We start from the raw sequence: 14,045 nt of genomic DNA, 5'->3' as shown, positions 1-14,045 counted from the left end.
TGTTTTCTTTTCTATTTCCAGTACGCGGTTTTGGCCATCATGGGAGCTTTTGTACTTTTAAAACGTGAATCCTAATCTTCAGTCGGCAATCGCAGGACAGACAATGAGCCGCTCTGTCAGGAGGTTATTTCTGTGCAGGAGTGGCGTGGTGGGTCAGGCGTCGCTGACCTGTACAGCAGCGGTCACAAGTCACACTCACTGCTATTTATTTTACTGTTACCAATCTTACTTTCTTCCAGTTTCATGTCAGGTTTGATGATGCAGCGCTTTTCTAATACTGTGACCTAATAAAACACTGAAACACCGAATGTTGGTGATTTTTCTTTTTTCCTTTACGGGGCTGTTTGCAGACATGAACTCAGGGTTTATGGGCGGATTTATGCTGATGGAGGAGTATTGTGGCGATAATGGAAGGGAAGGTGAGCGTGGTACCCAGTTAGAGGAACTGTAGTAATATACAGTAGAATGCAGTAAATCATTAACCTCTTAAAGGGAACCAGAGACAAAGCACCCTCATGTATTTTACCATATATATTAGTGGGAACATTAGAGAAAACACCTACCATGCTTTCTGTTTCATTCTGCACTGCACAGCTTGCTTCTAATCAGCCCTTATAAAATCCCCGACTGAGCATTCAGTCTGGCTTTGCTCAGGAATATTTATAGCTCAGTCTGTGTTCTCTGATGTCTTTTCAAGCCCAAGCTTGCCCCCTGCTGGCTCTGCTCAGGAATCATTATAGCTGAGCCATTGTAGCAAAGCCAGACTGAATGCTCAGTCGGGGATTTTATCAGGTCTGATAAGAAACAAGCTGTGCAGTGCAGAATGAAACAGAAAGCAGGGTAGGTGTTTTCTCTAATGTTCCCACTAATATATATGGTAAAATACATGAGGGTGCTTCGTCTCTGGTTCACTTTAAGGATCACAGTGTTAAACCCCCCTAAAGACCGGCCATTTTTTGTAAAATAGGCCACTGCAGCTTTAAGGCCTCGCTGCAGGGCCGCACAACTCAGCACTCAAGTGATTCCCTTTTCTCCCCACCAACAGAGCTCCCTGTTGGTGGGGTCTGACCGTTCCCCAGTGAGTTTTTTTTTTGTGACAAATATTAATATTTTTATTATAGTAATAAATTTGCCTTTTTTTTTTTTTTTTTGCTGCCAGTCCCGCCCTCCCCCCGCCAGCCTATCACTGCAATCGGCTGTGATAGGCTTCAGACTATCACCGCCGATCGCTTCTGTGTCCCCCAGGGGGACAGCTGTGTCACATGGCTGTCCCCAGTACAGTGCTGCCTTAGATCGCAGCGCTGTACAGGTATATTAGATGGCAGTTTCGCCGTCTAACAGTCTCCGAGGGGCGATCTGCGCTGGGAGGCTCTGCCTACCAAGCGGAGATATTTCCTGCAAAACTAGCCCCAAGGACGTTACGCCGATCAGCGTTAGGCGGCCCTGGGGTTGCCGCCGCAGCCACGCCCATCGGCGTGACACGGTCGGCAAGCAGTTGAGGATGTCATTTTTTTGGTTTCAGCGTCAGATACACTTCCTATATCTATATATTGCTATGAGCCCCGTCCTCCTAGTGATTGGCCTAGGCTGTTTATTATGCGGAATTCTCCCAGAGCATTTTGGGAGACCAGGCATAATTTGAAAGTGGACTTGAACTCAGAACTCCAAAGGTTATTAAGCTGTTGCTTATCTTTTAAAGAACAGTTCTTTGTTACAGCTTGTACAAATCCTGCAATAAATCTGCAGTGTGTCTACTTCCTCCTTTTATGGAAGCAGACATGGGGTTAACATCCTGTGATTACAAATTAGCTGCTCTGCCGAGGCAGCCAGCTGAGAGGTCAAATTACATTTGTGATTAGTCACAGATGAGGGGGAATTAGACAGGCTAAACTCTCTAAATACATACAGGGTGCATTTCTCGCTGTTTTCTTCTGTCCTGTGCAAGAGTCCAGGTCTCAGGGATACTGTAGGGGGGTTGGGGGAAAATGAGCTGAACTTACCCGGGCCTTCTAATGGTCCCCCGCAGACATCCTGTGTTGGCGCAGCCACTCCCCAATGCTCCGGCCCCGCCTCCGGTTCACTTCTGGAATTTCTGACTTTAAAGTCAGAAAACCACTGCGCCTGCATTGCCGTGTCCTCGCTCCCGCTGATGTCACCAGGAGTGTACTGCACAGACACAGACCATACTGGGCCTGCGCTGTGCGCTCTTGATGACATCAGCGGGATCGAGGACACGGCAACGCAGGCGCAGTGGTTTTCTGACTTTAAAGTTAGAAATTCCAGAAGTGAACCGGAGGCGGGGCCAGAGCATCGGTGAGCGGCTGCGCGGGCACAGGATGTCTGCGGGGGACCATTAGAAGCCCCGGGTAAGTTCAACTCATTTTCCCCCGACCCCCCTACAGTGTCCCTTTAAGTGGCTTTGAAATCCTCAGAAAAAAACATTCTGCAGAGATCAACCTGATGGTCCTACCTGTGATAAATTTCAGAAAGGAAAAATATTAAAATGGGCAAACTCTGACTTAATAGTTTATAAATAAATGTGGTAAAAAAAAAATGCAATGTAATTTTCACTTCAGTTCCTCTTTGCAGTTCCCATCAGGGCCGGATTTAGGCCAAGGCCACCCAGGCCATGGCCTGGGGCACCAGATGAGCAGGGGCACCAAAGCAGCAGGCTAAACTGGTGTACCATTGGCAAGCTTGCAAATGCTGCAATGCAGGGAGCTCAACCAAGCACCTGACCGGGTACTCTGGTGCCAGCGGCCTGTGCAGCAGCCACCTTGCTCTTTGTGCACGTTTGCATTGTGGCCGGTGGCTATGGACTTTGGGCAGCATTGGAGATGGAAAGGAAGAGGAGCTTCTGCACTGGAAACAAGCGGAGAAATGAGTGACACTGATGGCTGCTGTAGTGTGAAGGTGAGCTGGCTACCTATACTGAAAGGAGGGTGGGAAAAGGATGGATTAAGGGAGTCATCTGGAGGGAAAGGGCGGAGGAGTCACCTGGTTACATATACTAGAGGGAAGGGGTCATCTGGCTACCTATACTGGAGGGAAAGGGGGGAGAAGTCATCTGGCTACCTATACTAGAGGGGAGGGGTTATCTCGCTACCTATACTGAAGGGGGGCGACTGGTGACAGTGGCCTTGGGCGGTAAAGAGTACAAATCCGGCCCTGGTTCCCATTCAGTAATCTTAAGTCCCGTGCCAATGATCGCCGGCGTCAATGAGAATCCTGCGTTTGTTGTAACAACGGAAGTAACGTAGCCCCGCATTTCTTCCTGTTCGCATACTTATAGTACGCTAATAGTAAATGATGTGCGATGACATCTTGTGGCCAAATAGTAAAATTACACCTTCATACATTTATTTAAAAAAAAAAAAAAGACCCACAATTACATTTAAAATTAACCACTTCTCTCTAAAAGTACCCAAATACATTTAAAAAAAAAAAAAAACTTAAAAAAAAAAAAAAATGCGTCGCTATAAACTAACATGTCTTTCGGGCCAACGCAAATCACAGCGGATACTGCACTGTAACAAAGTTCTACACTAGTGTTAGATTAGGGACTTCTGGTGCAGCGTACCGCAACATGGGAAGTAAGAACTTCCGCATAGGGTCACTTTAGGCTGCGGTAGCACCGCCCCGGTGTGAAACGGCCCAGAGGTTGCTGCAGCCAAGAATGGTTGGCAATGTCTGAACAAGAGCATTACAGAGTGGGCGGGGTGAGGGGGGAAAGCAGTGTCTGGCAGACTGACTTCGCCGAATCACCGAAGGAGGTCAGGGATGTTGTACACATGCTAGATTATCTGCACCGGCAGCCCTGACCAGCCACTTCTGCCAACAACCATCCAGCTAGTGTTCAAGGCTTAACCGTGAGCTTAGAGAATTGCTGCATTTTTTAATGTCCCTGCTCACTCTTCAATTTACTGCCTGAAATAACTGGCTTGAGCACAGAAAGAAAAACTGGTTCCTGGGTTCTTCAAACGGTCAACAATTTTCAACCTTTTTTTCTTAGAATAGCACAAGCATGCCTACACACTTCACAGCCTCAGAAGAACCACTTACACAATGTGCATGCATTCATAATTTATCAGTGAACAATGAAATACCTTTTCCATCTGTGAAGTGAGAGGTCCGACTCCCCTGACTCGTGTCCTCGTCCAGCATGTGCCGAGTCCTGCAGATGGCGAGTGAGATAAACAGACTGGCCTCTTGTGTGACTTTAGCTGAAATCTGTGGAGAAATTGCCCCCTAAGTAGTGATGGTAGCTGCAAGTCGAGCGCTGTTAAAACAGCTCAGGAGATTTAGGTGCAGCTAGCGCCACCATAGGCTATATATAGCAGCGCACAGTGAGTAACTTCTGAAGTAAGTCGGAAGATGGAGCTTAACCACTTTGTCCTCCTTGACATATTTATACGTCAAGGAGGACAGGCGCGCTCCCGCGGCCGATCGCGAACGTGCACGCGCGCTCCCGGCCGCGAATTCGGTAGTCCAGGAATCAGTGAATCGGGCTATGGTGCCCGATCACTGATTCCTCTCCCCCGCAGAAAAAGCGACAGCTTCTCTCGGAAGCTTCGCTTTTTCTAATTCCCATGTCCCTCTAAACGTACGTTGTATGCTTAGAGTGACGCAATGTAAACAAACTCAAGGTTGCCATCTTGTGGCCAAAAAGTAAAGCTACCGTACGTCTACAAGTGAAAAAAAATTTACACACTCATATATTTCCCTAAATCAAACCGTATTTACATCCCACCCTCCCAAAAATGCCCACATAAAATGTTTGATGAAAAAACAAAACATTACAATAAAAAAAATAAAAAACACATAAATATTTACCTAAGGGTCTAAACTTTTTAAATATCTATCTAAAGATGAAATATTTCTATTTCTTTTTTTTTTTTATAAGCTTGTAAATAGTGATGGATGCAAAATGGAAAAAATGCACCTTTATTTCCAAATAAAATATTGTCGCCATACATTGTGATAGGGACATAATTTAAACGGTGAAATACCCAAGACAAATGGGCAAATACAATACGTGGGTTTTAATTATGGAGGCATGTATTATTTTAAAACTATAATAGCCGAAAACTGAGAAATAATGAATTTTTTCCGTTTTTTTTCTTATTCTTCCTGTTAAAATGCATTTACAGTAAAGTGGCTCTTAGCAAAATGTACCCCCTAAAGAAAGCCTAATTGGTGGCGGAAAAAACAAGATATAGATCAGTTAATTGTGATTAGTAGTGATAAAGTTATAGGCTAATGAATGGGAGGTGAACATTGCTCGGATGCATAAAGTGAAAACGACAGAGCTTAAGTGGTTAAAGAGAGCCTGAGGTGGGCTCAAAAAAAAAAAGCTACCTCATCCGGGGGGCTGAACGGATCAGGTAGCCGCAAAAACCGCCGCTCCCATGGGCTGCAATGGCCCACTTTCACTTTTGTGACCTGGGTCACGACGCTGCAATGAAAGATTCATGCTCTCATTCACAGCGTGCAGGGAGGCGGGGGAGCTGCAGGGGGCGCGGCCAGGGAGAGAGAGCTGCCCAATGGCAGCTATGGAAACCCTGTAGAAACCCCCCTGGTTGCTTTGAACAGGGAATCTCTCCCCCTTTGTTTATCTCAGAGATGGCGACAAATAATGTCTCCAATCTCGGGGGGGCTTTAGCCCCGCGGGGGGGGGGGGCAGCGAGCGGCGGTGTGGGGACAAAGAAGCATGTCATGAGGCAGAGAGTATGCCTCTGTCCCATCGGCCCCCCAATCTGCCCATCTTCCTGTAAACACTGTAATTCGTCCGCCAGCAATAGCTGACAGACGTATTACATCATTCCCTACCATCCACGTGGACCTGGAGGGGGAATAGTAATTAACGGGAGACTTGGGCGCAGGATACAGCTTATATACGGCTTACCCTGCTCCTGCACAAGTCCCGCCGGCAAATTCATAGGTAAGCGTTACAAGTACGTAGCTGCTCGTAAATTAAATTTAAATTGGATAGCGCTGCTCGCGGCAGAGGGGGGTTAACTTGCCATTTCGATCATCGCTATGGCGACAGGAGAAGCCAAACAGGGGAACGCGTTATATACACGTTCCCCTGTTTGCTATTGATGCCGGCAACGATTGCACTAGAGGGACACATGCGCCCTCTAGTGGTGTTTCATGTAGCTACCACTCTGGTAGCTTTACATGAAACAAATTTTTTAAAAAAAAAAAATGGATTTCTGCCTATTTGGCAGAATAAATGAACCACCAGGAGGGTTAAACCAGGAAGGAGGAAGTAGTGGCGTTAGGTGGACCACGAGTGGAACACATTGGCTATAGGGGGAGGCATAGGTAAGTTAACCCTCTCTGCCGCGGGCAGTAAGATCTAATTTAAAGAGTAACTGTCAGGCTGCAAAAGCTAATTCAAACCTCTATTCTCCTGTGTTAAACAGTTTAGAAGGAAGCCAAAAAGGCAATACTGATGTTAAAAATCTCTCTTACTTTGATGTGTGCTGAACAGCAAGGCTGTTATTCCCAAGCTCCTAAGGAGGCTGGCAGGACGCATAACAGATACTGCAAAGCATTCTGGGGCTGATTTTTCTGCCCACTGCACTACCATGGGTCCTCCCCTTCATTTCCCTATCACGTCCTAAGGCTGCTTTCACATTGGGAAGTTACAGGCTCATGTTACAGCAGCTTGTAACAGCAGCCTGAACTCACAGTACTGAAAAATCACAGGGCACATATTCCGTTAGAGTATACTGCATGAGTCCGCTATTGTTCCTAGCCACATGGCTAATTAATATTCACTGCACAGTAGTGTTGTCCAGATCATGAACCATTAGGATCTTTTTTGTGAATCATCAGGAAGCAGGGAGGATATGACATCACAATTGGCTTCATAGGAGACAGACAAACATGGAACCTGCCATGAGCTGTCAGGAGCATCATTCTCTGCAAATACTATATAAAAATTCTGTGAAATCCAAACGTGGACAGTGAAATGCATATGTAATGTAAGAGGAGCCAATATTTAGCTACTGATATGTGTTTTTTTTCTCTGAGACCCTATACCAAACAGCTCCTCTTTAAACTTCAATTAGGGGTAGTGATGTTAGCTACTCATAGCTAACATCACTACCCCCAAGCTGGGCAGGTCCAGCTTTCCCAGGGTACACGGGCATGAACTGCTCCCATGCCCAGGTAGACTTATGCAGCCCATAGTGAACTGCTTCAGGTGCCAATACAGCTTGATCTCCAACATTCCCTTTATTCAGTTAGAACCGTTATAGTTCAGTTAGAACCGTTAGAACCCTTTATCCAATTTCCCAAACAAGTGACCACCCGATCTGATTGTTGTGATCAATCAGAAATGATAGTTTGGGTCCATGAATGGAGGGGGAAAATTAGAAGCAATCCATTCAAACTAAAACAATGGTTATGAAATTTGGATTGAAAGAACGAATGATTACAATTTTTCGTGATAGTGCTTTTTTATTTTTTTGTTCTTCAAGCAATTTATTAGATTCACTCATCTTTACAAACAGATCATGAAATGTCAGTAATAACGTCTTCTCTATATTGCATCTTTGATTTTCATATTTTTTTTTTTAACATTGAATTTTTATTGAAGTTTTAGAAAGGCGTACAACATATCATTAGTATAATGAAATATCATTGCAGAAAGTATGTTTGACAGTATAGTAATAATGCTTATGTTGGGTTAATTCTGTTACCTCTTTATTACAATAAGGCACATGTTTGACAGCTTAATAATAGGTATTGATAAAAAACAAGATAATTGCAAACAGGTAAAAACCTAGAGATATTACCTGAAAAAATTAATTAAAAATAATATATAAAAAGAAAAGAAAACTTAGCAAGAAGCTTTATAGAACAATGAATTAGTCTACCCAAGTTGTGCCTACCTTCTAGACTTGGTGGTAGGAGACTTAGGTATGCCCAATTTGCCTCATCAGGGTGAATGGGGGAAATGATAGTTCTGGTTTGTATAGAGTGGGTAGGGAACTGGATGGGGGAGAGGAATCAGAGGATATTTTGGTAAAGACAGCTACTTGTAGATTTAGATGGTTATTATATTTTAGTATAGTGTGCCAAGGGTGGGTGATAGTGCTTCTTTAAACCAACTTTCCCCAGAAGTCCTGGGACATTAGATAGTGAGCTCCACTGCAGGACAGTGAGTGATATAGATGTTTCACAGTCCTTTAAAGCAGGGGTCCCCAACCTTTCCCGGCCCGGGGACCACTTTCTGACCAAATTTTTTTCCGGGGACCGCCGCGGGGGGAGTGGACGTTGGGTGCGCTTCCTAGTGGACAGTGGAGTGGGTTACGGGGGGGGGGGGGGGGGGGCTGGCGAGGGTGCAGTGGCATAGCTAGCATAGTTGCCCCAGTATAGGGAGTTTAGTTGCCCCAGTATAGCCTGTATAGTGCCCCAGTATAGCCAGAATAGTGCCCCAGTATAGCCAGAATAGTGCCCCAGTATAGCCAGTATAGTGCCCCGGTATAGCCAGTATAGTGCCCCAGTACCCCAGTATAGTGCCCCAGTATAGCCAGCATAGTGAGCCAGTATAGTGCCCCAGTATAGCCAGTATAGTGCCCCAGTATAGCCAGTATAGTGCCCCAGTATAGCGCCCCAGTATAGCCAGTATAGTGCCCCAGTATAGCCAGAATAGTGCCCCAGTATAGCCAGTATAGTGCCCCAGTATAGCCAGTATAGTGCCCCAGTATAGCGCCCCAGTATAGCCAGGATAGTGCCCCAGTATAGCCAGTATAGTGAGCCAGTATAGCCAGTATAGTGCCCCAGTATAGACTGTATAGTGCCCCAGTATAGCCAGTATAGTGAGCCAGTATAGCCAGTATAGTGCCCCAGTATAGCGCCCCAGTTTAGCCAGAATAGTGCCCAAGAATAGCCAGAATAGTGCCCCAGTATAGCCAGAATAGTGCCCCAGTATAGTGCCCCCGGATAGCAAGTATAGTGCCCCAGGATAGCCAGTATAGTGCCCCAGGATAGCGCCCCGGTATAGCCAGGTGGTGGTCCCCGCCGCTGTTATTACCTTAACAGCGGCCGCTCTCGCCTCTCCAGCGCATGTATTTATTCAAGCAGCGTATCTCCCAGCTGCTCTGTGTGATGCGACAGGAAGCAGGGCAGCGGCTTCCTGTAGCGGCGATATGTATCGCCGTTACTATGGTAACCGAGCCCTTCTTCCTGCGCATCACACAGAGCAGCCGGGAGATACGCTGCTTGAATAAATACATGCGCTGGAGAGGCGAGAGCGGCCGCTGCTAAGGTAATAGCAACGGCGGCCGCGGGGATGGGGGACGGGCGGGAGGGGGTTGAAGAGGACAGTCCTGCGGCCCAACCTGGAGCGTCCCGCGTCCACCAGTGGGCCGTGGACCACAGGTTGGGGATCCCCGCTTTAAAGAACAAGTGACACCCATGCTAACCTAGAAATAAAAAACACATATATAAGTAGATAAATACTACTTCTACTTACATAACAGATGTATTGTGCTATCCACGTAATGATTCCTGTGAACTTTATAAAGGAAAAGCAGAAAATCCTATACTAGGCAGTGGCCATCTTGCCAAGCTAATGCTGACATCATATCCTCCCTGACTCTTGTTTTCCCCCCTCCCTTCTCTTGCTCATTGTGTATTCATTAGCTGCCCTCCTCTCAGAGTATTCAGACTCTCCCACTGAGGTGTATACTAGGAACTACACTGTCTTTTTTTTATTTACACATTCAATCACTGAGTCACCTCAGCCTTGCTTGTAAACACAAGTAATCAGAGGGTGTTTCTGAGGCAGGGAAATAAATGGAAGAGGAGGAATATATTATAGATAAAAAAGAACTCCCAGCATTCAACTCTTTGGCACTAGGGCCAGTGATCCTATGATATGTGATAATTACAAACCATAACAGCAGAAAAAGTTCTGCAAGTTTTGAATGCAGGATTAGCATCTTTATCACTTAATACACTCAGACCAGTTGCTTTTGAAATTTGATTTTTATGGTGACAATACCGCTTTAAAGGGAATCTGAAGTGAAAGTAAACTTCTAATATAATAATTTGTATGTGTAGTACAGCTAAGAAAACGTTAGCACCAGAGATATGAGTCTCAAATTGTTTCCAGTACAGGAAGAGTTAAGAAACTTTAGTTGTTACCTATGCAAAATTTCTTCTTTGAGCTCTGCAACTGTAATAAAGTGGTGGACAGCGCTATCTTTTGAAGCACTAATCTCAACTATCTATCATTGTTTCGTGTTTGTTTATGGTTTTTCTGCAGAGAAAAGTTCAACGGGTCAGTAGCCTGCTCTGTGAAATCATTTAGAATGCTGTGTGTATTGTGGAAACTGCAATTATTAGAGAATGATACAATGTTATAAAAAAAAAAGCTATATACCTGAAAATGAAAAATATGACACTATTTTCTTTGCTACGAATGTTCTATTAATTATCCGTATTACACAACCAATTCATTATATCATGAGTTTTTTTTTTGCCTAAGTGTCTCTTTAAAGCAATGGAGAAAAAGTAGCACTGTCTTAATGTGTAAAATAAATCAATAAAAACGTATAATAATAAAACTCCTAGTGCAGGATATTGCGGGAGATATTTATAATCTGCTCTGTTCCTGGAGAGACAGTGAACCACCTACAGCAGAAGAACTAAACTCCTGTCTAGCCAGCGAGCTTACAAGGAACTTTAATTGTTTGCCGATGTCAGGAAAGCTTGGCTGCCGGCAGAATGAAATGTAATATCGGCTTATGGAGACACATTGGCTCAGCACACGGCAACTGCTTATCACGTCTCGCCACTGTGCTAATTTCCCCAATAATTATTACATACTTATGATACACTGTAAAGGTACCTAAACATCACACAATTTTAGCAAGGATCAACTAATTGACAGATCTCTCTCTGATGGAATCTGATCAGAGAGATATCTGTTAGCTGCCATAAACCGTAGGTCGATTCCCAATCGATTTCAGCATGAAATCTTTCAGCAATTGGTCTTGTGACGCCACCTCGTCACCCTTCGCTGCTGCCCCCCCTCCCCCAATGTACATTTATCTCTTGGTGCCATCAGTGCCGGATTTGTACTCTTTACTGCCCAAGTTCACTGTCACCAGACGTCCCCCTTCAGTATAGGTAGCGAGATGACCCCTCCCCTCTTCCCTCCAGTATAGGTAGCCAGATTTCCCCTCCCCCCTTCCCTCTAGTATTGGTAGCCTGATAACCCCCCCAGTACAGGTAGCCAGATGACCTCCCCCCCGTTCCCTCCAGTATAGATTGATGGATTTCCCCTCCCCCCTTCCCTCTAGTATAGGTAGCCTGATGACCCCCCCCCCCCCCCCAGTATAGGTAGCCAGATGACCCCTCCCCCTTTTCCCTCCAGTATAGGAAGCTGGATGTCCCCCTCACACCTTCCCTCTAGTATAGGTAGTCTGATGACCCCTCCCCCCCAGTATAGGTAGCCAGGTGACTCCTCCTCCCCTTACCTAAAGTATTGGTAGCCGGATGACTCCCTTAATCCCTCCTTTTCCCACCCCCCCACCCCCTGTTAGTATAGGTAGGCAGCTCGCCTTCACACCGCAGCAGTCATCAGCTCGTCTCCAGTGCAGAAGCTTCCTTTTCCTTTCCGTCTCCAATGCTGCCCAAGTCCATAGCTGTCGGCCACAATGCAAACATGCACAGAGAGCAAGGTGGCTGCTGCACAGGTGGCTAACAGCAGAGTACCGCGGTCAGGCACTCGCCTGATCTCCCAATCTGTCCTGGGGTGCCACGGATCTCAGCGGCTCCCTCCAGCCGCCGCCGCGTCACTCAGACCTCAGGATCAGGTGGCGAGCCAGCGACCAATCGTGCGAGCGCTAGGACCCAGCGCCCGCACTGATATGCGGAAGTGACATCACTTCCGCATATAGAGCAGGTGCGTCTGGCGCCCGCTCGTACTACTGGTCGGGTCGCCGCTGATCCTGAGGTCTGACTACACTGCCAGGTGAGGGGGGGAGTGGCAGCGGCGGGTAGAGGGGGGGGCCTCCCTGTCACTCACTCACTACCTAAAGGGGCTCCCTGGCACTCACTACCTAAAGGGGCTCCCTGTCACTCACTGCCTAAAGGGGCTCCCTGGCACTCACTCACTGCCTAAAGGGGCTCCCTGTCACTCACTCACTGCCTAAAGGGGCTCCCTGGTACTCACTCACTGCCTAAAGGGGCTTCCTGGCACTCACTCACTGCCTAAAGGGCCTCCCTGGCACTCACTCACTGCCTAAAGGGGCTCCCTGACACTCACTCACTACCTAAAGGGGCTCCCTGGCACTCACTCACTACCTAAAGGGGCTCCCTGGCACTCACTCACTACCTAAAGAGGCTCCCTGGCACTCACTCACTATCTAAAGGGGCTCCCTGGCACTCACTCACCTGGCACTCACTCACTGCCTTAAGGGGCTCCCTGGCACTCACTCACTGCCTGAAGGGGCTCCCTGGCACTCACTCACTGCCTGAAGGGGCTCCCTGGCACTCACTCACTGCCTAAAGGGGCTCCCTGGCACTCACTCACTACCTAAAGGGGCTCCCTGGCACTCACTCACTGCCTGAAGGGGCTCCATGGCACTCACTCACTACCTAAAGGGCCTCGCTGGCACTCACTCACTGCCTGAAGGGGCTCCCTGACACTCACTCACTGCCTGAAGGGGCTCCTTGGCACTCACTCACTGCCTGAAGGGGCTCCCTGGCACTCACTCACTGCCTAAAGGGGCTCCCTGGCACTCACTCACTACCTAAAGTGGCTCCCTGGCACTCACTCACTACCTAAAGGGGCTCCCTGTCACTCACTATCGGGGTCCCTGTCACTCACTACCTAACTTGGGGGGCTACCATATTAAGGGGGCATTCTGCCTATTTATGGGAAATGCTGTCTATTTATGTGCCTCATGACTGCTGAATTTGTCTTGTTGGGAGCCTTATGATTTGTTGGGGGCCTCAAGATTACTGAATTTGTCTTTTTGGGGGCCTCATGATTTGTTGGGGGCCTCATGATTGCTGAATTTGTCTTGTTGGGGGCCTCATGATTTGTTGGGGGCCTCATGATTGCTGAATTTGTCTTGTTGGGGGTCACATGATTGCTAACTGCGAGACTATGGGAAAAGCTGAATCCTTATCATATGAGACAATAGCATTAAACCTACTTTTTTAGCTTTTTAAAACAGAAAATAAAACTGGGAGGTTCTAAAAAATTGAATACATTTTTCAGGAGTAGGATGGATAAAATTGTTTATCTTCACAGTTTATTTTCAACTTGGATTTTCCATAACGTTCATGTATGAGTTAAAACCTTTGTACAGTATTTAGTTTAAATTGCGGTTGCCACTTTGCGATAGATAAGTGACTTTTGGGTTGCAGTTTGGGCACTCGGCCTCCAAAAGGTTCGCCACCACTGTCATAATCTAATGTCCCACCATTGCTAGGTTCATGTAAATTTGTTTCCACCCGTTACCACACCTATATTCTGGTCCATGGCCCACCCATTTTTCAGTGCGGCGCGATAAGCACGCCGCACAACGTGATCCTCATATTTTTGGCACGCTAGCTGCAGTGTGCTGAATTCTACTGCCTACAGTATGTACAGTATACGCTGTTCTCTAGTGCCTGCACTGTGTGCTGATTTACCTACAGTGTGTACAGTGTAAGGTGTTACTCTGTGCCTTTACTGATTGTAAACCAGGCCAGCTATATTGTATGCTGATCCCTGCTACTTTCAGTATGTACAGTATTAGCTGTAAACCCTGGTACACACATACAGGATCTTCTCAAAAAAATTAGCATATTGTGATAAAGTTCATTATTTTCTGTAATGTACTGATAAACATTAGACTTTCATATATTTTAGATTCAAATACACACAACTGAAGTAGTTCAAGCCTTTTATTGTTTTAATATTGATGATTTTGGCATACAGCTCATGAAAACCCAAAATTCCTATCTCAAAAAATTAGCATATTTCATCCGACCAATAAAAGAAAAGTGTTTTTAAAACAAAAAAAGTC

At 46.3% G+C, this 14,045-nt stretch overlaps 1 protein-coding gene across 1 annotated transcript in view; it reads left to right on the top strand.

Annotated features, from left to right (window-relative positions):
- SEC11C (SEC11 homolog C, signal peptidase complex subunit) overlaps positions 1-308 on the top strand; it is a 69,979-nt gene extending 69,671 nt beyond the window's left edge. Inside the window, exon 6 of the mRNA XM_068271855.1 lies at positions 22-308. Coding sequence (XP_068127956.1) covers positions 22-75 — 54 coding nt within the window. The 3' untranslated portion in view covers positions 76-308. The remainder of the gene's footprint in view (positions 1-21) is intronic.
- Positions 309-14,045: the final 13,737 nt, after the last annotated feature.

This window comes from Hyperolius riggenbachi, chromosome 1 (genome assembly GCF_040937935.1).
Source record: "Hyperolius riggenbachi isolate aHypRig1 chromosome 1, aHypRig1.pri, whole genome shotgun sequence".
Taxonomy (NCBI): domain Eukaryota; kingdom Metazoa; phylum Chordata; class Amphibia; order Anura; family Hyperoliidae; genus Hyperolius; species Hyperolius riggenbachi.
This window is presented reverse-complemented; position numbering and strand designations above follow the sequence as displayed.